General features: G+C 46.4%; 1 protein-coding gene across 1 annotated transcript in view; it reads left to right on the top strand.

Annotated features, from left to right (window-relative positions):
- The window catches only part of st6galnac5a (ST6 (alpha-N-acetyl-neuraminyl-2,3-beta-galactosyl-1,3)-N-acetylgalactosaminide alpha-2,6-sialyltransferase 5a), a 61,358-nt gene that overhangs the window by 5,435 nt on the left and 29,528 nt on the right, over positions 1–26,395 (top strand). The window contains exon 3 of the mRNA XM_080195163.1: positions 19,900–20,309. Within this exon, the coding sequence (XP_080051289.1) occupies positions 19,900–20,309 (410 nt within the window). The remainder of the gene's footprint in view (positions 1–19,899; positions 20,310–26,395) is intronic.

The raw sequence follows: 26,395 nt of genomic DNA, 5'->3' as shown, positions 1-26,395 counted from the left end.
TTTGATCCATATCCCTCTATACCCATCTTGCATATGTCTATATGCTTTTTAAAAGACAAAATTGTACCCACTTCTCCTACTACCTCTGGTGGCTTGTTCGAGACTCCCAGCTCTATCGCACTCTTTCCCTCCCCGTGAACCCTCAGCCCCATCATACACTCTCCTAATGCCTGGATCAGCCATGCCCTTACTGAATTTGGAGTAGGCTTGAGGGGCTGAGTGGCCTACTCCTCTCCCTAAATTGTAATTTTATCTACCTCTCAAAGCCAGCACCTCTGACCATGTAACTGCAGGGAAGCAGATATATCGACCTCCGGGTTACACCCCCAGTGAAGCCGGGGTGTAAAGGGATAAATTGAGGCGAGATAGCATAGACTGTTGTGTTTTAGAGATGGATTTAACTGAGGTGTTTAAGAATGGTACAGAATAAACACTGAAATTAGTTCATCTGGTGGTGGAGTCCAGAACAAGGGAATACAATATTAAAATTAGATCTAGGCCATTTAGGACAGAAAATGTTCTCAAAGCGTTTGGTAGTAGAATTATAGTATCAGTATTTAGCTGGATAATTGAAGCTTTCACAGCTGAGATTGATAGATTTGTGTTAGGGAAGGAGGAGGTACATTGAGCTGAGGTAGTGACTGGTTGTCATCTAAATGAAGTACTTGGTGTCTAATTCCTCATCAATATTGGCTGGAGTGTTCTGGTTTCTCTCGCCAAGCTACCACTGCCAGCAAGCATGGGGAACCTAGCACTTAGGTTACTGGGGAGAATCTCCCTGTTTCTCACAGCTTACCAGGGGGAGAGAAGAGAGAGTTTCTGTTTCTCACAGGATCTGGGAGGAGGGGGCAGCTTCCCTGTTTCTGATGGGTTCCTCAGGGGAGGAGGGAGAACCTCCTTATTTCAGATGGGTTTCTGGGGTGGGGAGGGGTCAGCTCCCCTCTTCCAGACAGGATCCAGGGGGGAGCTTCCTTGTTTCTCTCAGGTTCCTGGGTGGGGGGAATACAGGGATGATTAACAGTGACATACAAGGAAAAATTGACTCTTTTTTTTAGTCTATTTGTTAGTGTCACGCGTAGGTTTACATTAACACTGCAGTGGAGTTACTCTCCCTTGAAAAGAGAAAACTGAAGAGTGGATTTGCTGAGGTGTTTAGACCGGGGCGATCAAGTGGTTTTACAAAAAGAATCTTTCATTTCCGCCTGATGTGGCCTCACTCAGATGACTCTGATTCAGCAGCTGTAAATGTCAGCCTGGAGGATATACACCACCTCGAGTAGGACTTGAACCCATGACCCTTTCTATCGAAAGATGACAGAGCTACCCAATGAGCTGACAGTTCTTTACTCAGCATTAACTGAAATCTCTAAAGAATGCCCAATGATCTTTAGAATCCCTACAGTGCAGAAGGAGACCATTCAGCCCATCAAGTCTGCACCAACAACAATCCCACCTAGGCACATGTTTACCCTGCTAAACCATCTAGCCTATGCATCCTGGGCAATTTTAGCATAGCCGATCAGCCTAACCCGCACATCTTTGGACTGTGGGAGGAAACTGGAGCACCCAGAGGAAACCCACGCAGACACAGGAAGAACATGCAGACTCCACACAGACAGTGACCCAAGCTGGGTATTGAACCCAGGTCCCTGCAACTGAGGCAACAGTGTTAACCACTGTGGCACCCTACTTCATGCCACTTATGCCATTTTACCACACTGAGCATTATGACAGCAGAGCTCCAATGTGAGGCAGTCTTCAATCTCCTACCCAATTGGCACTGGGTGAAGAGTTTGCAGACAGCAGAGGGTTTCCAATAGACCTTCAGTTACTTTCAAGCCCAGGCCATCGTCGAACCCCCAGACCACATCTAGCCCCTGTCACATCATAGCTTAATATCAAAACCACTTACAGTCAATTTCTTCTTGGAATTGTATTCACCTCATTTTGTAGGGATTATACTGGTGGATGGACAGGTGAAGCCTTGTTAATGAAGTGTCCTGTACATTTATTATGTTCCCCATTTCTCAAAGGATATCATTGTCATAGAGGGAGCGCAATGAAGGTTCACCAGATTTATTCTGGAGATGGCAGTGCTATCTTATGAAGAGAGATTGGGCAAACTGGGCCTATATTCTCTAAAGCTTTGAAGAATGAGATGTGATCTTGTTTGAATAATATTAAAGAATACTTAAAGGGTAGATGCAGCTGAGATGTTTCCCTTGGTTGGGAGTCTAGAATCAAGTGGTAGATATTCAAAACAAGGGGAAGCCACTGGGATGCAGAGAATTTGTTGACTCAGAGGGTTGTGAATCTTTGGAATTCTCTATCCCTTCTTGCCTTATCCCCAGAGAGCAGTAAAGTGGAGTTGAGCATTATAAAAACAGATCATTCATGATCTCATTGAACTAGACTCAATGGGCTGAATGGCCTACTTCTGCTCCTTCATCTTGTGTTAACATGGGTAGGGAATGAGTTCAGGTTTTGGACTAAAGATTAAGAGTACAAACTTCAGTAGGCAGGATGTGACTAGTGGTCACTGGGTATTTGTACTGAGGCTTTTCACTATATTTACAGATGATTTGGTCGAAAGAATGGAGAGTTGTTTATCCAAGTTTGCTGATGACACAAAGTTTGTAGATGAGAAGAGTTGCAAAGGACACTGGTAGATTAAATGAGTGGCTAAACTTTTTTTGCAGATGAAATTCAGTGTGGATGAGAGAGGTCAACCACATTGGACCAAAGAAGGTTTGGTCAGAATATTTGCTAAATGATAAGCAGTGAAGAGCTGTGGATGGGGAGAGAGATTTATGTATCCATGCACAGAATCACTAAACTCATGGACAGGTGCAAAAGAAATAATTAAAATGTGAATGGAATATTAGTCTTTCATTTCAAGTGGGCGAGAATGCAAATTATTGAAGTTATGCAAAGCTCTATAGACTGCATCTGGATTACAGCATTCAGGGAGATTCTTCCATTCTGGCAATTAAAAATAGGCAAATTACTACCTCAATGGAAAGCAGATTTAAAATGTGTCTGGGCAGAGGGATCTGGGTGTCCCTTCATGAATTGCAGATTGTCAGTATGCAAGTGCAGTAATAAACAAGGGGAAAAGGGATGTTGGCATTTATTGCAAAGGGACTGGAGCATAAAGGTAGAGAAAATGCTGGAAAATCTCAGCAGGTCTGGCAGCATCTGTAGGAGAGAAAAGAGCCGATGTTTCAAGCCCAGATGATCCTTTGTCGAAGCTATCAAAGTTTTGACAAAGGGTCACCTGGACTCACAACATCAGATCTTCTCTCCTTTCAGATTCTGCCAGACCTGCTGAGATTTTCCAGCATTTTCTCTTTTTGGTTTCAGATTCCAGCATCCGCTTTTATAAAAGTAGAGAAGTGTTGTTGCAGTCATACAGGGTGTTGGTGAGACCACATCTGGAGGATTATGTCCAATTTTGGTCTGCTTATTTGAAGAAGGATGTGGTGGTGTTGGAGGTGGTTTAGAGGAGGTTCGCCAGCTTGATTCCGGGAATGGAAGGGTTGAAGTGCAAGGAGAGATTAAACAGTTTGGGTTTACACTCGCTGGGGTTTAGAAGGATGCGAGGGGATCTGATTGAGTTACATAAAATTTTGAAAGGGATTGATAAATGGAGGCTACCAATGTAGACCAAATGTTCTAAATTTCCCCATAAGAGGAAACAAGAGGTCACAGGTATAGGTTGAGAGGCGGTAGATTTAAAACAGAGTTGAGGAGGGACTACATCTCACAGAGAGGGGGGCGGTGAATTTGTGGAACTCACTGTCTGAATCATTGGTTTCAAGAAGGAGATAGGAAAGAGGGATATAGAACATTACAGCGCAGTACAGACCCTTCGGCCCCTGATGGTTTCACAGGTCGGTGCAACAATCTAAAGCCCATCTGACCTACACTATTCTAATATCATCCATAAATATCATTCTGTCTCTCTTATTGTTTCTGATCATAATGGTAATAGTTTTAATGTCTGGCTTTAATAAACATCCTTCAGATGCCTGTAAGACTTTAAAAATCTGTGCAAGTTCTATATTATTAAATACAGCATCTAACCATCGCTTAATGCCAAAATCCTTTCTTTGAGAAAATGATCAAAAATACTGAAATGTGATACTGTATTTATTTCCCTTTGTTCTTTTTCCTTCCATATAATTTTAATAAACCTGAACTGTACAGTGGTTAGCATTGCTGCCTCACTGTATCAGGGACCCAGGTTTGATTCTGGTCTCAGGTCACTGTCTGTGTGGAGTCTGCATGTTCTCTCCATGTAGGAATGGTTTTCCTCCGGGTTTCCGGGAACAAGTGGGGAGATGGATTTGAGACCAGGGAAGAGATCAGCCATGATCTGATTGAATGGCAGATTAGATTTGAAGGGCTGAATTTCTCTACTTCTGGTCGTAGAGGGAATGCAATATTGACTGGAATGGACCAAAGCTAATAGAGTTACATTTTGAGGACATGGTAGCATAGTCTAGCTTGCTTTTTGAGTTCAGCAACTTTAGACTGTCCAATTATGTGTGTTACAGCCCTCAAGCTCAGAGTTCAACAACATGGGACTGTAACCTTTCTCCTCCATCATGACCCACTTTTTATTAATCAAAAATATTTGTCCCACAGAATAACCCCCCACCCCCAGCACCACAAACCTTGCTTTCACTGAACACTGGCATTTGTGCCCCCATTAACACTTCCTGATATCTTGCTTTAATGCCACCTCCTTTAGTCTTGCATAGTCTTTCCTTTAGTCTTGCACCATGTAATGCTTCCTCTGTTTCGTGCCCTACACATTTTTGTTGCTAATCTCTCCTAGCTCCCACCCATCACTGATTCTGCTCTGACTGTTACACCCCCTCTCATACAATATAAAATCCATCACATTTCACCTTGTTATCTGAGTCATCCACACCCAAAACGTTAACGGTTTTACTCTCCAGATGCTGCCAGACCCAGGTTTTCCAGCATTTTCTGCTTTTATTTATTTGTTCATGGGATACGTGTATCACTAGGCTAGACCAGTATTTATTGTCCATGCTGCCCAGTTTTTACCACTAAGCTATTCCCAATTGCCTGTGTTTGGCCCATATCCCTCTGTACCCATCTTGCCTAACTGTCTAGATGCTTTTCAAAGGACAATTGTACCCACCTCTATTACTACCTCTGGCAGCTTGTTCCAGACACTCACCACCCTCAGTGAAAAAATTGCCCCTCTGGACACTTTTGTATCTCTCCCATCTCTCCTTAAACCTATGCCTTTGAGTTTTAGACTCCCTACATTTGGAAAAAGATATTGACCAACTTGCTGACCTGTGCCCCTCATTATTTTACAGACCTCTAAGGTTATCCCTCAGCCTTCTACGCTCCAGAGAGAAAAGTCTCTGTCTATCCAGCCTCACCTTGTAACTCAAACCATCAAGTCACGGTAGCATTCTACTAAATCTTTTCTGCATTCTTTCTAGGTTAATAATCTTTCTATAATGGGGAGGTGATTTCTATAATGTTGCTAGTCCGCTTCAGTTTCTGGTCAATGATAACCCGAGGGATGTTGGTAGTGAGGGATTCAGCAATGATATTAGCGTCTTTACACACATGGTAATGGAAATTTCACTCCTGAGATACCAGGAAAGACTAAACTGGCTGGGGCTCTTTCTTCACACACTGCCACCTCACAGCGCCAGGGACCCAGGTTCAATTCCCAGCTTGGGTCACAGTTTGTGCGGAGTCTACATGTTCTCCCCGTGCCTACATGTGTTTCCTCTGGTTTCCTCCCACAGTCCAAAGATATGCGGGTTAGGTGGATTGGCCAAGCTAAATTGCCTCATAGTATCAGGGGAACTAGCAAGGTAAATGCACAGGCCTATGGGGATAGGGCCTCGGCAGGACTGTGGTCAGTGCAGACTCGATGGGCCAAATGGCCGCCTCCTGCACTATATGATTCTAGAACAGTGAAGACTGTGTGCAGTGTCCTGATAAAAGTTTTAAAGTGTGATAATTAGACTCAAGACCAAAGTCATTAATATATAAATGAACATTAGTAAATATGGTAGGGAATTTGAGAGGAATTCCTTCACTCGGAATATGGAACTGCCAACCACAAGATTGGATTGAGACATTGGAATTGATGCATTGAGGGGGAAGCTAGATGAACAAATAAGGGAGAAAGATATAGAAGGATATGTGATAGGGTTAGATGGAGAGAGGCTCTTGCAGAGTATAAAGCATTTACTAGCTGGGCCAAATAACCTGTCGCTGTGTTACACATTCTATATAATCTGATCGGATGAACAGTCTTGAGGGCCTGAATGTTCTCTGACTGTTCTGAAAAGCACTCCCTGCAAGCATTACTTCATGCTACAACTGATAGAACGTGCGATTTCATAAGATAGACATTGAATCAGACTCTTTGCATCTCCCTTGCCCTCAAGAGGCTGATAGCTGAGAGAAGCTTCCAGAAAGATCCTGTACTTGGAAAGCAACCACAGGCTCTAATCCCATGGTGGAATTTGAATTCAATAAAAACAATCTGGAATTAAGAATCTACTGATGACCCATGGAACCATTGTCGGGAAAAACCCATCTGGTTGACCAATGTCCTTTAGGGAAGGAAATTTGCCGTCCTTACCTGGTCTGGCCTACACGTGACTCCAGAGCCACAGCAATGTGATTGTCCATCCCAAGGGCAGTTCAGAGTCAATAAATGCTAGCCCAACCAGTGGCACCCATGTCCCACAAATGAATGAATAAACTGAGACGTTGTAGACGGTGCTGAACATTGTGCAAACATCCCCACTTATGATTGAGGGGAGGTCATTGATGAAGCTGTTGAAAATGGCTGGGCCGAGAGTTCTAGCCTGAGGAACTCCTGCAGCAGTTTATAAAAGATAGAAAGACTGGCATTAAGTATGAAATAAGACATTGGCTAGACCACATTTCGGACAGAGTCCTGGGCAATCCAATACAGACCAGAATTTTTTTTATTCATTCTTGGACATGAATTTATTGCCCATCCGTAGTTGCTCGAGAGCAGTCGAGAGTCAACCACATTACTGTGACTCTGGAGTCACAAAGTTAAACTTTATTCGTCACAAACCAAAAGAGAAAATGCTGGGAAATCTCAGCAGGTCTGGCAGCTGCTGTAAGGAGAGAAAAAAGCTGGCATTTTAAGCCCAGATGACCCTTTGTCAAGGCTGGTTTATTAGTCATGAGTAGAACATAAGAACATAAGAACATAAGAAATAGGAGCAGGAGTAGGCCATCTGGCCCTTCGAGCCTGCCCCGCCATTCAATAAGATCATGGCTGATCTGTCGTGGCTCAGTTCCACTTTCCCGCCCTCTCCCCATAACCCTTAATCCCCTCTCTTATCAAAAACCCATCAACCCGCTTCTTAAAAATATTTAGCGAGGCAGCCTCCACCACTTCAACGGGCAGAGAATTCCAGAGATTCACCACCCTTTGAGTGAAGAAGTTCCTCCTCAACTCCGTTCTGAACCGCCCCCCCTTTATCTTGAGGCTGTGCCCCCTAGTCCTACTGTCTTTTTTGAGCGGGAAGGCTTGCATTCACACTGTAATGAAGTCACTGAGAATCCCCTAGTCGCCACTCTCCAGTGACTGTTTGGGTACACTGAAGGAGAATTTAGCATGGCCAATTCACCTAACCTGCACATCTTTCAGAGGGGTAAACCAGAGCATCTGGAGGCAACCCACGCAGACACAGGGAGAATGTGCAAACTTCACGCAAACAGTGACCTAAGCCAGGAATCAAACCCAGGTCCCTGATGCTGTGAGCCATCAGTGCTAACCACTGTGCCACCGTGTTGCTCCATGTAGGCCAGACTGGGTAAAGACAGCAGATTTCCTTCCCCAAAGGACATTAGTGAACCAGATGGCTTTCATCGAAAATGGTTTCATCATCACCAATAGATTTTTAATTCCAGATTTTGTTATTGAATTCAAATTCCAGCATCTGCTGTGACAGGATTCGAACCCAAGACCTCAGAACATTAGCTGAGCCTTTTTTTTGGGCAAGTCGAGCGATAATACCACTAGGCCATCGGCTCCCTGAAATTGAAAACGTACACTGAAGATTCACTAGAATGAATTCTTGAGGGTAAATAGTCTGAGAAAAAGGTTCTTTCCATGAGATAATCAATCAGTAACCAGGGATTTTGGAGCAGGATTATGATCAGAATAATTGGAGGGCAATTTAGAGATTTTCTTTCTCACAGTGGATTATCTGGTTCAGAATGTTTGATCAGTAGGAGCTATTGATGCTGTTTCAGAAAGATCCAGCCACAGATTTGAAAAAGAAGGATGTGAAAAGGACAAGGAAGCAGGATGGTAATAGCCAGCTCTGGTTAGATCTGGGATGGGCCTGATGGATTCCCTTCAGTGATATCAACACCAAAGAGTCTGAGTGGAGCCAGCATCGCTGAGACCCTGTGGGGCAACTCTACAGGCCCACATTTATGGCTGAGAGTCGCACGAGATGGGGCAAACGTGATCTGCATCTGGAAAAACCCCCTCTGAGGTTCTACCCCCACCAACAGTATGGCATTGGCAAGGGGCTGGGCTGGGCCTGAAGGGGTGCCTGAAGAGGGTGGGGTCTTCTGCACTCCTATAGTGGGGTATCGTTCACTTGCGGCAGGCAGGGGGATGGCAGAACCCTGATGCCAGTGATAAGGGAAGGCCTGATGTCCTGATGCTGGAGAGGATAGGTGAGTGGGGGGGTGGGGATCACCCTGATGCATGTGGGGGAGGGCTGGGAGTGACACGGATATTTAGCATTGGGGTGGAGGTTATCCCTCTGGGATTGAGGTTTGTGGGGGGTGTTCCCCATGCCTGCAAGGCAGGGTTGGGGGGGGCTCTTATGATGTCTTTGGGGATTAGGAAAGGACCTTCAGCTTTACTTTGAGATCTGTGTGTCCTTTGGTATATGAGGGGTCAGTTTTGCTGGCATCTTTCATTCCCGCACATCCCTCTCGCGGCACAAATCACCCCAACCTCTAACCAATTGCCACAGTATGGGTGGATTGTGACCACATTCATGCCAAACCATCCGGTGGGAATTGCACCAATTTTCTCATGAGAACAAAGAACAATATAGCACAGGAACAGGCCCTTCTGCCCACTAAGTCTGTGCTGACACAGTTGCCTCTCTAATCTAATATTTTCTTGGCTTTACATGATCCATATCCCTCTATTCCCAGCCTATTCATCTATCTATCCAGATGCTTCTTGAACATTGTTATAGAATCTGCTTCCACCACCACCTCTGGCAATACATTCCAGGCATTCACCACCCTCTGTGGAGAAACTTACCTTTTACATCTCTTTTAAACCTTTTCCCCCTCACTCTCAACCTATGCCCCTGAGTAATTGACCCTGGGATAAAGACTCTGACTATCCACTCTATCCAAGCGTGTCATAATCTTGTAAACCTCTATCAGGCCCCCCTCATCCTCTGATACTCCAACGAAAACAATCCAAGTTTGTTCAACCTTTCTTCGTAGTCGATATCCAAAACAGGCAACACCCTGGTAAATCTCTTCTGCACCCTTTCCAATGCATCAATATCCTTCCGATAGTGTGGTGACCAGAATTGTACACAGTACTCCAAATGCGGCCTAACCAAAGTCTGAAACAGCTACAGCACGATTTTCCAATTCCTATACTCAACGCTCCGACTGTTGTCGTGCTGTCACAGACCTCCAGTGAGACCACATTGAGAAATGTTTGGGGAGAATTATACCCCCGTGACAAATCTGAGGAGTGGGTTAATTTTAATTGCAGAATCTATGAGTTCTTCTCACAGTCTAAAGGCATGCAGAGTAGGGGGATTGAACATGCTAAATTGTCCTTTAGTGTCCAAAGATGTGCCGATTAGGGGGGTAAATACGAGTTACAGGAATGGGGCCTATGTAAAATGCTCTGTCAGCAAAAGTGTACACTCGATGGGCCGAATGGCCTCCTTCTGCACTGTAGCAATTCTATGGATTCTGGAAGATTATAGGAGAAACGAGTTGAAGTTTTTGCAAGGAAACAGGGTAGACAGAGAGAAAACACTGCAGAATCTAGGACTTGGGAAGATAGTGTACAGAGCAAGGGTGAAAGTGGGAAACGTCTCAACACCAACAATGCTAAAAATTTTAATAATGGATCATTCATCTGTTTTAAATCTGAGACTGATTGATAGATTTCTGAGCCAGAGGGATTCGGGGATATGTGGCAAAGTGTGTGGGGTGGTGGTGGTGGTGATGTGGTTTAGGTCACACTTCAGTCACTATGTCTTTGAATGGCTGTGGGCCAGGTTTAACGGGCTAAATGGACTCAGCCTGAATTTTCTGTAAGGGGTTGAATTTACACCACAAAAGCAGCACTTTCTTCAACCTGGATGACCACAGTGCTGTCCTTGTGAGGCTCACAGGGAAGTGTCACAAATCCATTCAGGCACCTGAACTGAAGAGTTCTTCTCTTTCCTCCCTCTGCTGTTCTCTCCCCAGCCCACCTGCCCTCAACTCCTGGATTTCACCTGTGTGTTTATCCTGGGAAGTTCTGGCCTAACATTTGGGCTACTTTGAAAGATCTTCTGGGAGGGAAGATGGATTCCTGAGTTGGTGAGGGCAAAAATGCAGCAACCAAAAACGAGATTGGTTGTGTTTCTTTTTGCCAATTGGAATATATTACAACTGAAGGGAGAACCTAACAGATTTCCAAACATGGCAGAGAGAAATTGACAGCGAGCCACAAATGCCTTCTGGGAATGTGGGGCTGGAATTTTTCGGCCGTTCAACACCGATGGGATCTTCCGGTCCTGCTGACAGTGCACCCCCCCCTCCCACCACGATTTCCTGACAGGGGGTGCGCGTTCAATGGAAAACCTCATTGACAACGACAGAATCAGAAGGTCCCACCACCAACCAATGCCGGACCACCTCTGCCATCACTATAATAAACGCATATTGCGTGGAAAATCCCGCCTCGTAATAAAATTCTTCTGACGTCTACAAATAAAGTAAGCCGAAAATGTTGAGGCCCAGAGACAATTGTGAAGCTTTCAAGATCATCTCTAAGACTGTACTTACTTTGGCATCCTAATGGGACCATTAGGCAGCCAATCTCCCACTGCAGTTGTAGTTTGCTCAGTAGATTACACTATCCTCTATCCTAATATCATTCTTTGACAACCATTCCAGAGGCTGTAATGTTAAAAAGATATATTTGCTTTTCCTCCCTTTCTCTATCCTTTGTCTAACTCTACACTTCCTGCGGTTGCTTTTCATTTTCGAATCGCTGCTTCGATTGATCGATTTTTGTTTTCTTTTGCCTGTCACGAAATTCAATAAAGCCCCTCCTGTTTCTAATCTTACACGGTTTATGCGAAGGATTACTGTTTAATCACAGCTCGCTGGTATCACTCGTGCCTCTGAGTCACAGGATTGTAGCTTTCACTTTGACGCCAAAACCGTGACCACAAAATCTGAACCCACTCTTCGGTCTGGCAGGTGTGGGAGGTGCCAGCTTTCAGATGAAACGTTAAACTGACGCACCATCTCTCCTCGCCGAAAGATGTTTCATATCCCTACTTGAAGCACAGAAACATAGAAAAACTACAGCACAATACAGGCCCTTTGGCCCACAAAGTTGTGCTGAACATGTCCCTACCTGAGAGATTACTAGGCTTATTTATAACCCTCTATCTTACTAAGTTCCATGTACTTATCTAAAAGTCTTTTAGAAGACCCTATTGAATCCGCTTCCACCACTGTTACCGGCAGCCCATCCCACGCACCCACCACTCTCTGGGTGAAAAACTTACCCCTGACATCTCCTCTGTACCTACTCCCCAGCACCTTATACCTGTGTCCTCTTGTGGCAACCATTTCAGCCCTGGGGAAAAGCCTCTGACTATCCACTCATAGAACATAGAACATTACAGCGCAGAACAGGCCCTTCGGCCCACGATGTTGCGCCGACCAGTTAAAAAACAATGACCCACTAACCTAAACCAATCCCTTTTCATCCATAAATACCTCGATCAATACCTCTCAACATCTTATACACCTCTATCAGGTCACCTCTCATCCTTCGTCTCTCCAAGGAGAAAAGGCCGAGCTCTCTCAACCTATCCTCAACATCCTTGTAAATCTCCGCTGCACCCTTCCTATGGCTTCCACATCCTTTCTGTAATGAGGCGACCAGAACTGAGCACAGTACTCCAAGTGGGGTCTGACCAGGGTCTTATACAGCTGCAACATTATCTCTCGACTCCTAAACTCAATCCCTCGATTGATGAAGGCCAGTACACCATACACCTTCTTAACCACAGCTTCAACCTACACAGCTGTTTAGAGCGTCCTATGAATTCGGACCTCAAGATCCTTCTGATCTCCCACACTGCCAAGAGTCCTACTGTTAATGTTATATTCTGCCATCCTATTTGACCTGCCAGGATGAACCCCTTCACACTTATCTGGGTTGAACACCATCTGCCACTTCTCTGCCCAGTCTTGCATGCTATCAATGTCTCACTGCAACTTCTGACATCCCTCCACACTATCCAAAACACCTCCAACCTTTGTGTCATCAGCAAACTTACCAACCCATCCCTCCACTTCCTCATCCAGGTCATTTATAAAAATCACAAAGAGTAAGGGTCCCAGATCAGATCCCTGGGGCACTCCACGCGTGATCAACCTCCGTGCAGAATATGATCCATCTATAGCCATCATAACCCATCATAAAATCATTTGCAGAGTGCATCTTACAATCGCTGGACTCCCCAAAATTGACAACCAATAAAGCATTGTGAAACATTGTCACTTTTGCACTTGGAATCTCCAGTCCCTATCCAACATCATGGGAAACATTTGGGGAAGTGATGGCCCAGTGCTTTTATCACTAGACTATTAATCCAAAAACTCAGCTAAAGTTCTAGGGACTGGGTTCGAATCCTGCCTCGGCAGGTGGTGGAATTGGAATTCAATAAAAAATATCTGGAATATCAATTCCCTGGGCAACAGCAAAACAAAAATTGAACCAGTGTAGATAAAAAGGATTGGATTTATTGAGTCAGATGATGGGCGTTTTAAGATACTGAGGATTTTAACAGTCAGGCCCAGAGTTAGAAGACTGGGGGAAGATGTTGAGCTTGTGTAGGGGTGAGGTAGGGTTGAAGCTGCAGGAGCCCAGCACCCCTCAACTAGCTAAAGGATAAAATAGCGTGCTGTACTCTGCCTAGTACCCACCCGCCTATATATAACCAGCCTGCAGTTGTATCCAAATACTGTTAGCTGTTAATCTCTGCCAATTAACATTGGGCCTGATTTTACCACTGCAGGCGCAGAAACGTGGTAAAGTCGCGTGTGAGGCCATTAACACGATCCAAGCCCATGTCCATGCAGATTGCCACTTTACCAAGACCCGGGAATGGCTGCGATCCAATTTGCGCAACGGTGATTTAAATGCGTTAGCGTTTAACCGTGCCGTAATGGACCTGCTGAATAAAAGTCTGAATCAGGTGCTCCAGCTGCTGAAGAGCGAGTTCAGAGCTTCCAACGGCTCCCTGACTCAGATCAGTGGTGGGGGTGGGGGGGGGTCAGATCATTCTGTGGTTGGAATGGGGTGGGGGGGAGTCAGATCTTTCTGTGGTTGGAATGGGGTGGGGGGGGGGGTCAGATCATTCTGTGGTTGGAATGGGGGGAGGGGAGTGAGGCCAGATCATTGTCTGGTTGTGGGATGGGGGAGGAGAGGCGGTCAGGTGTATCTCTGGTGGGGAGGAGAGGGGTGGTGGGGAGGGCTGATCATTGTTTGTGGGGAGGGGAGGAAGCAGGGAGGACCGATCATTGGTGGTTGGGGGGGGGAGGTGAGAGGGGAGGGCTGACTGTTATCTGATTGGGGGGATGAGGGGTGAGGAGGAGGCAAGTTGGATGTTCCTCTGGGGCATCGGGGGGGAGTGAGGCCAGACCATTGCCTGGGAGAGAGTGGTAAGATTGTTCACTGGTTGGGGGAGGGGGTGCAGGGGCAGATGGGGGAGAGGGGCAGATGGATCTCTGGTAGTGGGGTACGGGGGGGGTCCGCTGCCATACTGTGGGCGATCGGTGAGGGGGGAAGGGGACAGTGATGTCTGTGAGGGCCATCACTCCCGCTTTTCACTCCTAAGCTGCTTTCTCCACTTTCTGCAGCCCAGGAGTGATCTGACGTGCTTTTTCAAATGTTTTTCTAACTGCGCAGTTCAGAGCTCCGATCGTTTTGGCCGCGCTAAGCCCAGGCCACAGCGCGCTTTTTTTCCTTTGTCTGAGTGTGAATGGGGGTGCCTGAAAGCAGGTTTCTCACTCGGATCTGCATTCCACCCAGATTCAGCACGGAGAATGAAAATGGTAAAATCAGGTTCAATGAAAGAGAATCGTGCAACCAAATGGTGTCAAATTAGAATCCCTTCCTAGTCTAATAGGAGTAGGTGGGTAAATATCGGGTGGTGTATAGAGTGGGTGGGTAAATAGCGGGGTGGTGTATAGAGTAGGTGGGTAAATAGCGGGTGGTGTATAGAGTAGGTGGGGTAAATAGCGGGTGGTGTATAGAGTAGGTGGGTAAATATCGGGGTGGTGTATAGAGTAGGTGGGGTAAATAGCGGGTGGTGTATAGAGTAGGTGGGGTAAATAGCGGGTGGTGTATAGAGTAGGTGGGTAAATATCGGGGTGGTGTATAGAGTAGGTGGGGTAAATAGCGGGTGGTGTATAGAGTAGGTGGGTAAATATCGGGGTGGTGTATAGAGTAGGTGGGTAAATATCGGGGTGGTGTATAGAGTAGGTGGGGTAAATAGCGGGGTGGTGTATAGAGTAGGTGGGGTAAATAGCGGGGTGGTGTATAGAGTAGGTGGGGTAAATAGCGGGGTGGTGTATAGAGTAGGTGGGGTAAATAGCGGGGTGGTGTATAGAGTAGGTGGGGTAAATAGCGGGGTGGTGTATAGAGTAGGTGGGGTAAATAGCAGGGTGGTGTATAGAGTAGGTGGGGTAAATAGCAGGGTGGTGTATAGAGTAGGTGGGTAAATAGCGGGGTGGTGTATAGAGTAGGTGGGTAAATAGCGGGGTGGTGTATAGAGTAGGTGGGGTAAATAGCAGGGTGGTGTATAGAGTAGGTGGGTAAATAGCGGGGTGGTGTATAGAGTAGGTGGGTAAATAGCAGGGTGGTGTATAGAGTAGGTGGGTAAATAGCAGGGTGGTGTATAGAGTAGGTGGGGTAAATAGCGGGGTGGTGTATAGAGTAGGTGGGGTAAATAGCAGGGTGGTGTATAGAGTAGGTGGGTAAATAGCGGGGTGGTGTATAGAGTAGGTGGGGTAAATAGCAGGGTGGTGTATAGAGTAGGTGGGTAAATAGCGGGGTGGTGTATAGAGTAGGTGGGTAAATAGCGGGGTGGTGTATAGAGTAGGTGGGGTAAATAGCAGGGTGGTGTATAGAGTAGGTGGGTAAATAGCGGGGTGGTGTATAGAGTAGGTGGGGTAAATAGCAGGGTGGTGTATAGAATAGGTGGGTAAATAGCGGGAGGGAGGTGATATAGAGCAGGTGGGTAAATAGTGGGGGGGGTGGGGGGCGGGGCGGTGTATAGCGTAGGTAGATATATAGCATGTTGTATAGAGTGGATTTCATCTCTGTAAGGCTACAGATGAGTACGTTCCATTTGTGTGAAGTGGGGGTGCAGTACAGCTCGGGTTATGGGCCAGTGACAGATGAAGACCCTGAGAGAGATTCACTCGCACTGAATACATTTCAAGCTATGTTCTCGTCAGCATCCATTACCGTTACTAAACTAAGCAGCTCGTTAATTTTAACGAGACGTGTAATATTCTGTTGGGGAAATCTGTGTATTGCTCTCGGATGTGCGGAGTTCAGTGTACAGCATTGTCAACCTTACAACTGTGTGAAATATCATTGGAAGAATTGTATTCACTGAACATTCTCTCTCTGACCTCACCGTGCATCAAAGTTTGCAGTTGTTAAGAGGGAACCATTTGTAAAAATTTCAGGAAGAATCTGCTTTTAGGAATGAATATCTTCAACCCCCAGAATAAATTACATGCCAAGACTCAGTGTCTAAGAATCATAGAATCTACTGTGCAGTAGGAGGCCATTTGGCCCATCCAGTCTGCACCAACAACAATCCCACCCAGATCCTATCCTCCGTAACCCTAGGGTATTTTCACAGTGTGAATGTTAAGCTGACTTGTAACACTAATAATCATTTTTAGAAATGTATATTTACCCTGCTAATGCCCCTGACACTAAGGGGCAATTTAGCATAGCCAATCAACTTAACTGGCACATCTTTGGACTGTGGGAGGGAACTGGACCTCCTGGAGGAAACCCGCGCAGAAACGGGGAGAACATGCAGTCTCCACACACAGTGACCCCAGCTGGGAATCGAACCCTAGTCCCTGGTGCTGTGAGGTTGCAGTGTTAACCAGTGTGACACCATGTCGCCCCATATTCTCCCCTTAATCTCTCACCTGCAACCATGTTGACTCTTCACCCTGATCTTCCAGGTCCTTCCTCACTCCATTTCCTTTCTTTTTCATTCGTTCGTGGGACATGGGCATCACTGGCTGGTCAAAATTGTCCTTTAAATTAAAAGTGTGAAGGTTGAAGTGAGGAAAAATGTACAAATCTGAAGAGAAAAGTCAAAATTAGCGTAAAGATTTGGCTAAAACTAAGCACATAGGAAGGAACAAAAATGTTTATCAGAAATAGAGCTTCAGAGAAGTCAATTAAAGGAAAATAATAAAAAGATGACATTAAAGGCACTTCATCTGATGCACAAAGCATTTGAAATAAGGCAAGCAAATAAATGGCGCAAATAAAGATAAATGGGTTTGACAACAGGCATGTATTGCCCGTCCCTAATTGCCCTTTGAGGGCAGTTGAGAGTCAGCCACATTGCTGTGGATCTGGAGTCACATGTAGGCCAGACCGGGTAAGGGTGGCAGATTTCCTTCCCTAAAGGACATTAGTGAACCAGATGGGTTGGTTTTTCTGATAATCGTTTCATGGTCATCAGTAGATTCTTAATTCCAGATATTTTTTATTGAATTCAAATTCCACCATCTGCCGTGGTGGGATTCGAACCCAGGTCCCCACAACATTAGCTGAGTTTCTGCATTAACAGTCCAACGATAACACAACTAGGACATCACCTGCCTCACCTATCATCTGGGATCAGAGCTGTTCACTTTTTAAAATGTTAAGCAGTCTGGAATATTTAGTTCCCAGCTCGTCTCTGTGCACCCGTGTCTCTGGAATGCTTGTTGTCAAACCCATTTATCTTTATTTGTGCCACTTATTTCGAATGCTTTGTGCATCCAGATGAAGTGCCTTTAATGTTATCTTTTTATCATTTTCCTTTAATTGATTTTTCTGAAGCTGTATTTCTGATAAACATTTTTGTTCCTTCCTACATGCTTAACTTTAGCCAAATCTTTATGCTGATCTTGATTTTTCTCTTCAGATTTATACATCTTTCCTCACTTTAACCGTCGCACTTTTAATTTAAAGGATAGTTTTGGCATAGAATCCTACAGTGCAGAAGGAGGCCACTTGGCCCATCGAATCTGCACCGACCACAATCCTACCCAGGCCTTATCCCCATAACTCTGTACATTTACCCTAGCTAGTCCTCCTGATGCTAAGGGGCAATTTAGCATGACCAATCCACCTAACCAGCACATCTTTGGACTGAGGGAGGAAACCGGAGCACCCGGAGGAAACCCACACCGACACGGGGAGAACGTGCAGACTCCACACAGACAGTGACCATGTCGAGAATCGAACCCAGATCCCTGCCGCTATGGGACAGCAATGCTAACCACTGTGCCATTGTGCTGCCCCATCTGGTGCAAATCCCAATTTCCTTCACACGTTGCTCACTGTACCTTGTAGCTGGAGGCTCCAAGATCTGAAATTCCCTCCCTACGTCTCTACATCCCACCTTCTTTGAGACGCGCTCCCTAAAACCTCTGCTCAGTCCCCAAGAATGAGCCTGAGGTTCCAGTGGTCTGTAATTTTATTTCTGCATCTTGCTCTCACTGATATCCCTGCCCTCGGCCTGCTGCTCTGTCACAATGAAGTGCAACATAAGCTTGAGGAACAACGCCTCAACTTTCAATGAGGCTTTCCAAACTCAACCATTGGATTCAGCAACTTCAGAGTAGAATCTCTGCCCCATGTTGTTTCTCTTCCTTGGCGGGTTTCAATTTTCCTCTCAGTTTTGCTTTCAGGCAGCAGCGTGTCCACCCGTGGCACATCCTTGGTTTCTTTCCTTGCCTTATCTCTTTGGTAACTCTTGCCATTCGATCTCTCCAGTCTCCCACAGTATCGCAGACCGCCCCTGCCACCCACAGCAACTTGACTGCAGTGTTAATGTAAGCCTACTTGTGACACGAATAAATAAACTCTACTCAAAACACATTAAACTTTTAACTTTAAAACTCTTAAACAATCTGACCCCTTCTTCAAGGATCATCAGGATGGTGGCAATTTGTGCACTGTCCCAAGTACATTCTCCAATTCTACCTTTTACACTCATTCTGTGCTTTTAAAATGCGACTAAAACTCTTTCAAACTCTCTAACAATGCTTTGCTTCAATCTCTTTTAGATTTGATTTATTATTGTCATATGTATTAGTGTACAGTGAAAAGTATTGTTTCTTGCGCGCTATAAGACAGAGCATAACCTTCATAGAGAAGGAAAGGAGAGATGCAGAATATAGTGTTACAGTCATAGCTAAGGTGTAGAGAAAGATCAACTTAATGCGAGGTAGGTCCGTTCAAAAGTCTGACAGCAGCAGGGAAGAAGCTGCTCTAGCTATGACTGTAACACTACATTCTGCACCTTCTCCGTTCCTTCTCTATGAACGCTATGCTTTGTCTGTATTGTGTGCAAGAAACAATACTTTTCAATACTAATACATGTGACAATAATAAATCAAATCAAATCTGTTTTCTGCTTTTCCCTTTGTCTACCTCATTGACCAATCCTTTATTCTCTCCCATTCTAATGTCTCCGCCCGTAGCTCAGTGTCAACCTTTATTGGTAGAGGGCATAGGTTTAGGGTGAGAGGGGAGAGGGTTCAGAGGGGCAATTGTTTCATACGGAGGGTGGTGAGTGTCTGGAACAAGCTGCCAGAAGTAGTAGTAGAGTCAGGTACAATTTTGTCTTTTAAAAAACATTTAAACAGTTACATGGGTAAAATAGGTATAGAGGGATTATGGGCAATTGGGATTAGCTTAGTGATTAAACCTGGGCAGCATGAACAAGTGGGGCCAAAGGGCCTGTTTCCAAGCTGGAAACCTCTGACTCTATTGGATAACGCTCCCTGAAATTAATTGTGATGTTTTATCAGGTTAAAGGTGCAATATAAATGCAGGTTGTGATTTATAAAGTTTACAGATTTGATCCAATCCCGGTTATCAAGTCATCATTAGAATTCCTACAGTGCAGAAGGAGGCCATTCAGCCCATCGGGCCTGTACCATCCCCATCCAGGCCCTATCACCGTAGCCCCATGTATTTACCCTTGCAAATCACCCTGACACTAAGGACAAATTAGCATGGCACATCTAACCCGCACATCTTTGAAGTGTGCAAGGAAACTGGAGCACTCGGAGGAAACCCACACAGACACGGGGAGAACATGCAGACTCTACACAGTCACCCGACCAGAATTGAGCCCAGGTCCCTGGCGCTGTGAGGTAGCAGTGCTAACCACTGTGCCACCCATTGGGACCCAGTGAGTCACAGCTGGAGGCTGGTGGGTTTCCCCCTGAGTTTTATTTCTTTTGGCGAAGGGTTCACCAGGATGTCATTGTTCTCTCTGTTCTCAGGATCTGCAGGTCCACTGTAAGCACTGCGCTCTGGTCACCAGCTCCGGACAACTCATCGGGGGCCGGCGAGGGGCAGAGATTGACAGCGCCGAGTGTGTAATCCGGATGAACGACGCACCGACTCGGGGCTATCAGGAGGACGTGGGGCGGCGGACCAGCCTGCGGGTGGTGGCTCACTCCAGCATCCAGCGACTGCTGCAGAAGGGCGGTGAGCTTCTCAATGCCAGCCAGGAACCAGCCTTCATCTTCTGGGGTCCCAGCAGCTGCATGAGGAGAGACGGCAAGGGGCGCCTTTATAACCACCTGCAGCTCATCCACCGCATCCAGCCCAAGCTGAGGCTGCACACCATCACACGGCAGAAGATGCTGCACTTTGACGAACTCTTCAAGAGGGAGACAGGGAAGGACAGGTACAGAGGGAGTATCGCAGCTCTTCCCAACAAAATAAAACAGGGATCTGTCACTCCGTCCTCACCCACTAGCCAACTTTGCTTGGATTTCATTCATTCTTGTCACATGTATTGGTATACAGTGAAAAGTATTGTTTCTTGCGCGCTATACAGGCAAAGCATTCCATTCATAGAGAAGGAAACGAGAGAGTGCAGAATGTAGTCTTACAGTCATAGCTAGGGTGTAGAGAAAGATCAACTTAATGCAAGGTAAGTCCATTCTAAAGTCTGACAGCAGCAGGGAAGATGCTGTTCTTGAGTCGGTTGGTTTGTGACCTCAGACTTTTGTATCCTTCTTCCAAAGGAAGAAGGTGGAAGAGAGAATGTCCGGGGTGCGTAGGGTCCTTAATTACACTGGCTGCATTGCCAAGGCAGTGGGAAGTGTAGACAGAGTCAATGGATGGGAGGCTGGTTTGCGCGATGGATTGGGCTACATTTACAACCCTCTATAGTTGCTTGCAGTCTTGGACAGAGAAGGAGCCCATACCAAGCTGCGATACAACCGGAAAGGATGTTTTCTATGGTGCAGCTGTAAAAGATGGAAAGAGTCGTAGCGGACATGCCAAATGTCCTTTGTCTTCTGAGAAAGTAGAGGCATTAGTGAGTTTTCTTAACTATAGTGTCGGCATGACTCCCAGTTCCACTCCCACCCTGCTCATATCCCACCTTCCCTCGGATCCCCTCCAGCCCCATAAACCACCAATGTCTGTATGCCCCTCTAAGCCTGGCCTCTCTGGCATTCTCATTATATTAGGTGAGGCATCTGCAGCTACCAATCTCCAAAGTTCTGGATTAGCACCCCCCCACCGCCCCCCCCCCCCCCCCCCGCGCCCCCCCCCCCCCGCGCCCCCCCCCCCCCCCCCCCCCACAACAACAGAAGCCTCTGTAAACCCCACTTCTCTCTCTCCAGGTTATGACTTCTGGTCCAGATGTCTCCTGATGCGACTCTCTGTCAAATTTCTATCCAAGACTTGTCCCATGAATTACCTTTTATTATTTTCAGAATACCATACAAAGACTAAGCTTGTTTATTTATTATTAGTGTGACACATCCCCTGGTTGCCACATTCCAGCACCTGTTCGGATACACTGAGGGAGAATTCAGCATGGCCAATGCGTCTAACCAGCACGTCTTTCAAACTGTGGGAGGAAACTGGAGCACCCGGAGGGAACCTATGCACATTCCTTACAGACAGTGACCCAAAGGTGGGAGGCAAATCTGTGTCCCTGTCTCTGAGACAGCAGCACTAACCACTGTGCCGCCCTACAAATTAGTATTGGAGGAAGAGCAGGGGAGTGGAAGTGAGTCAGTACCTCTGAAGTGATGGCGCCAGAATAGAGACAAGGGGCCAAATGGTCTCCCTCTGTGCTGAACATTGTGTATCCTATGAAGCAGCCCCAATAGTCAATATTTTTTCCCAAAGATAGGGGAGTCTAAAACTAGAGAGCATAGGTTTAAGGTGAGAGGGAAGAGATACTAAAGTGTCCAGAGGGGCAGATTTTTCACAGAGGGTGGTGAGTGTCTGGAACAAGCTGCCACAGGTATTAGTAGAGGCGGGTACAATTTTGTGTTCTAAAAAGTATTTAGACAGTTATATGGGTAAAATGGGTATACAGGGATATAGGGATTAGCTCACGGGTTTTAAAAGAGAAAGGACAGCATGGACAAGTTGGGCCGAAGGACCTGTTTCCATGCTGTAAATCTCGAGGATCTCTAATTATCAGTGGCTGAGGGATATGCAATTGATGCACTTTGGCACTCGGACCTGTCCTTTAGCTGCACAATCCGAGCCTCCCAAAACCTTTCGAGTTTGACCATCAGGTCGTGGAAGAGCTGGATTTCCATTTCAGCTCCTAACTCTTACTGGCTGGGTTGTCCCAAGTGCTGCAGAAAGGAAAGATGTGGAGAACAGTTCTTAGTATTCTGACTCACCAGTTAGACAATAGCACTCTGACATGCTGACCAGGATTGGCACAGGATGTATAAACAAGGCTGATGACCCTTAAATACAGGTTAAAGGAATGATCTAGTTTGGATAAACTACTTAATATGGTTTAGGGCCGAGTGGTATTATCACTAGACTATTAAACCAGCCAATTTTCTGGGGACCTGGATTCGAATCCCACCACGCCAAATGGTGGAATTTGAATTCAATAAAAAAGTATCTGGAATTATGAATCTACTGATGACCATGAAACCATTGCCAATTGTTGGAAAAATCCATCTGGTTCACTAATTTCCTTTCAGGAAGGAAATTTGCCATCCTTACCTGATCTAGTCTACATGTGACTCCAGAACCATGGCAATGTGGTTGACTCTCGACTGCCCTCTGAACAAGGGCAACTAGGGATGGGCAGTAAATGCTGGCCAGCCAGCGATGCCCATGTCCCACAAATGAATAAAAAAAGGAAGAGAAACAATTTCCTCACCCGTTGAGGAGATGAACAGGGAAGGAGGAGGACCTCATTGTGAACCTGCTTCTGGGCCTGGCCAGATGTGCCATCAACAAGTCGAGGCATTGGGTGATCGAGGGGGACATCCGACCTGACTGTCTTCCCTTGTACAATGGCTACACTCGCGGCCAGGTGTTCTGGGAGAGGGAGCATGTGCTGTCTACTGATGCCATCAAGACTTTCCATGCCCAATGGGCACGGCAGAAGCTGGGATGCCTTATTGACCGCTTTGATCACATTTTGGTTTAATGTTTGAAGTTTCAGCAGGAATTTTTTTTTATATTTAATGCAGTCTTCTTTAGGGGACTACCCCTTTAATTTGTCCTTTTTTTATTTATTCTAATTTGTTATTTGATTTCTTCAGAGTAGGAGAAACAGTTTGCTGTGGTGCTGGAAGTTCAAAACAAGGGGGCATAATCTTAAAATTGGAGCTGACAATCAGCTCCTGTTCCTGAGCAAAATGAAAATTTAGACTCCAGATACATTTCCCTGTGGGGACGGAATGTTGGATGTCCATGGATTAATTCTTTAACAGGGGTTGTTTATCTACAAAAGGAAAATAGAGGATGGAAATCAGAAACAAAATCCAAAATACGAATAATCAGAGCCCAAATAGCATCTGTCAGATGGGGAGAAGATGGTGGATTAGTAATCCAGGGGCCCGGGCTAATACTCTGGGTTCACGGGTTCAAATCCCACCACAGTAACTGGCAGAATTTAAATTCAATTAATAAAATCTAAAGCTAGTCTCAGTATTGGAGATTGTGAAACCGTTGTCAATTGTTGTTAAAAACCCATCTGGTTCCTTCAGTGAAGGAAAGCTGTCATCCTTGTCTGGTTTCAGGTGGCACAGTGGTTTGCGCTGCTGCCTCAAGGTTTGATTCCTGGCTTGGGTCACTGTTTGTGTGGAGTTTGCACATTCTCTCCATGTCTGCATGGGTTTCTTCCTGGTGCTCTGGTTTCCTCCCACAGTCGAAAGATGTGCAGATTAAGTGGATTGGCCATGCTAACTTGCTCCTTAGTGTCCAAAGTTGTGTAGGTTATGTGGATTGGCCATGGGAAATGCATGGGGTTACAGGGATAAATAAAGTGGGAGAGAAAGCCTGGGTAAGCTACTCTGTCAGAGAGTCAGTGCAGAATCAATGGTCCAAATGGCCTCCCTCTGCACTGTAGGGATTTTATGGTACATGTGACTGCAGATCCACACTAATGTGTTTGATTCTTAATTGCCCTCTCAAGTGGGCCAGCAATTCAAGGGCAATTAGGAACAGACAAAAGAATACTGACTTTGCCAGTGCTGCCCACATCTCCTGAAAGAAATTGTTAAAAAAAAGTTGGTGATAACCTTTCATGGTCAGAGATATGAAGACTTTCAGCAAATGCTGATCGAGTGATAAATGTTGGTCAGATGGTTTGGAGGAAACTTCCCCATTTCAGGAATAATGTAGGATCTGTCCCTTTGAACAAGGAGTTTAATATCTAATCCAGAACAGATTTCTGATAGTGCAGGACTTCCCCTGGAGTGTTTGTCTGGATTATGTGGAGTGGCACTTGAAACCAGGATTTTTGGTGTCCTTATCTAAGGAAGGATGTCCTTGCTATAGAGGGGGGACAGCAAAGGTTTACCAGGCTGATTCCTGGGATGGCAGGTCTGTCATATGAGGAGAGATTAAGTCGGTTAGGATTATATTCACTGGAGTTTAGAACAGCAAGAGGGGATCTCATAGGAACTGATAAAATTCTAACAGGATTAGACAGGGTAGATTCAGAAAGAATATTCCCAATGTGGGGGAGTCCAAAACTAGGGGTCATAGTTTGAGGATAAGGGGTAAACCTTGTAGAACTGAGGTGAGGAGAAATTTCCACACCCAAAAAATGATGAATGTGTGGAATCCACGACCACAGAATGTAGTTGAGGCCAAAACGTTGTCTGATTTCAAGAAGAAATTAGATAAAGCTCTTGGGGCTAAAGGGATCCAGGGATATGGGAGGAAGGGGGATCAGGATATTGAATTTGATGATCAGCCATGATTAAAACGAATGGTGGAGCAGGGTCAAAGGGCAGAATGGCCTCCACCCGCTTCTAGTTTCCATGATTCTGTGACATTTGGGGGGACAGAAGTAGAGAGGGATTATAGATTGACTGGCTATCTGTCCAGAAGGATGGGCAGTGGCACTAGCTGCACCTGGGGAATGCAGAGAAGGGTGGGTACATTGCAATGGGTCAGAGAAGACAGCTGAGAAGGGGGCAGAGAGGATATTGGCGGGGAGGGTGCAGGTGTGAGTGGGGGCGGGGAGGTCACAGGGGTGAGTGGGGGCGGGGAGGTCGCGGGGGTGAGTGGGGGCGGTGCAGGGGAGGGTGCGGGGGTGAGTGGGGGCGGGGTGGGGAGGGTGCGGGGGTGAGTGGAGGCGGTGCAGGGGAGGGCGCGGGGGCGAGTGGGGGCGGTGCAGGGGAGGGCGCAGGGGCGAGCGGGGGCGGGGTGGGGAGGGCGCGGGGGCGAGCGGGGGCGGGGCGGGGAGGGCGCGGGGGTGAGTGGAGGCGGTGCAGGGGAGGGCGCGGGGGCGATGCAGGGGAGGGCGCGGGGGCGGGGTGGGGAGGGCGCGGGGGCGGTGCAGGGGAGGGCGCAGGGGCGGGGTGGGGAGGGCGCGGGGGCGGGGCGGGGAGGGCGCGGGGGCGAGCGGGGGCGGGGCGGGGGCGAGTGCGTGGGGGAAGGGGGGCTCAGACCAGGGTGAGGATTGCAGGTGAGCTCGGTAACCATGAACCGGCACTGCTGCTCCTCGCAGCCCAGAAGCGGTTGGAAGGATTTGATCTTCCTTTCCTTCAGCTATCAACCATGGGAAATTCTTGCCCGTGTGTTGGAGGTAGGTTTGATGCAAGCAGTCTCATCAACATATTTAAATAGAGAACTCCCTCCCTAACAGCACTGTGGGTGTACCTACACTTCAGACCACAGCAGTTCAAGGGGGCAGCTTATCACCACCTTCTGAAGGAAAATTCAGGGCGGCCAATAAATGCTGGCCAACCAGCCCACAATGTGGAGATGCCAGCGTTGGACTGGGGTAAACACAATAAGAAGTCTGACAACACCAGGTTTAAGTCCAACAGGTTTATTTGATAGTAAACTCACAAGCTTTCAGGGTTTACCCCTTCATCAGATGAACTCTCCATTCACCTGACAAAGGGGCAAACCCCAAAAACTTGCGAGTTTACTATCAAATAAATTAGTTGGACTTTAACCTGGGTTTTGTCAACCAGCCCACACCATGAATTGAAAAAAAGAAATAAAAATAAAAACCATGTCTGAAGAGCAAGTCAGTTTTAAACTTTATATATAGTCATAGAGTAGAATCATAGAATCCCTACAGTACAGAAGGAGGCCATTCAGCCCATCGAGCCTGCACCGACAACAATCCCACCCAGGCCCTATTCCCGTGACCCCACATATTTAGCCTGCTAATCCCCCTGACACCAAGGGGCAATTTGGCAAGGCCATTCAACCTAACCCGCACATCGTTGGATTGTGGGAGGAAACTGGAGCATCCGGAGGAAACCCACGCAGACACGGGGAGAACATGCAAACTCCACACAGACA

Source organism: Carcharhinus amblyrhynchos, chromosome 9 (assembly GCF_965287045.1).
Source record: "Carcharhinus amblyrhynchos chromosome 9, sCarAmb.v2.hapA, whole genome shotgun sequence".
Classification (NCBI taxonomy): Eukaryota; Metazoa; Chordata; class Chondrichthyes; order Carcharhiniformes; family Carcharhinidae; genus Carcharhinus; species Carcharhinus amblyrhynchos.
This window is presented reverse-complemented; position numbering and strand designations above follow the sequence as displayed.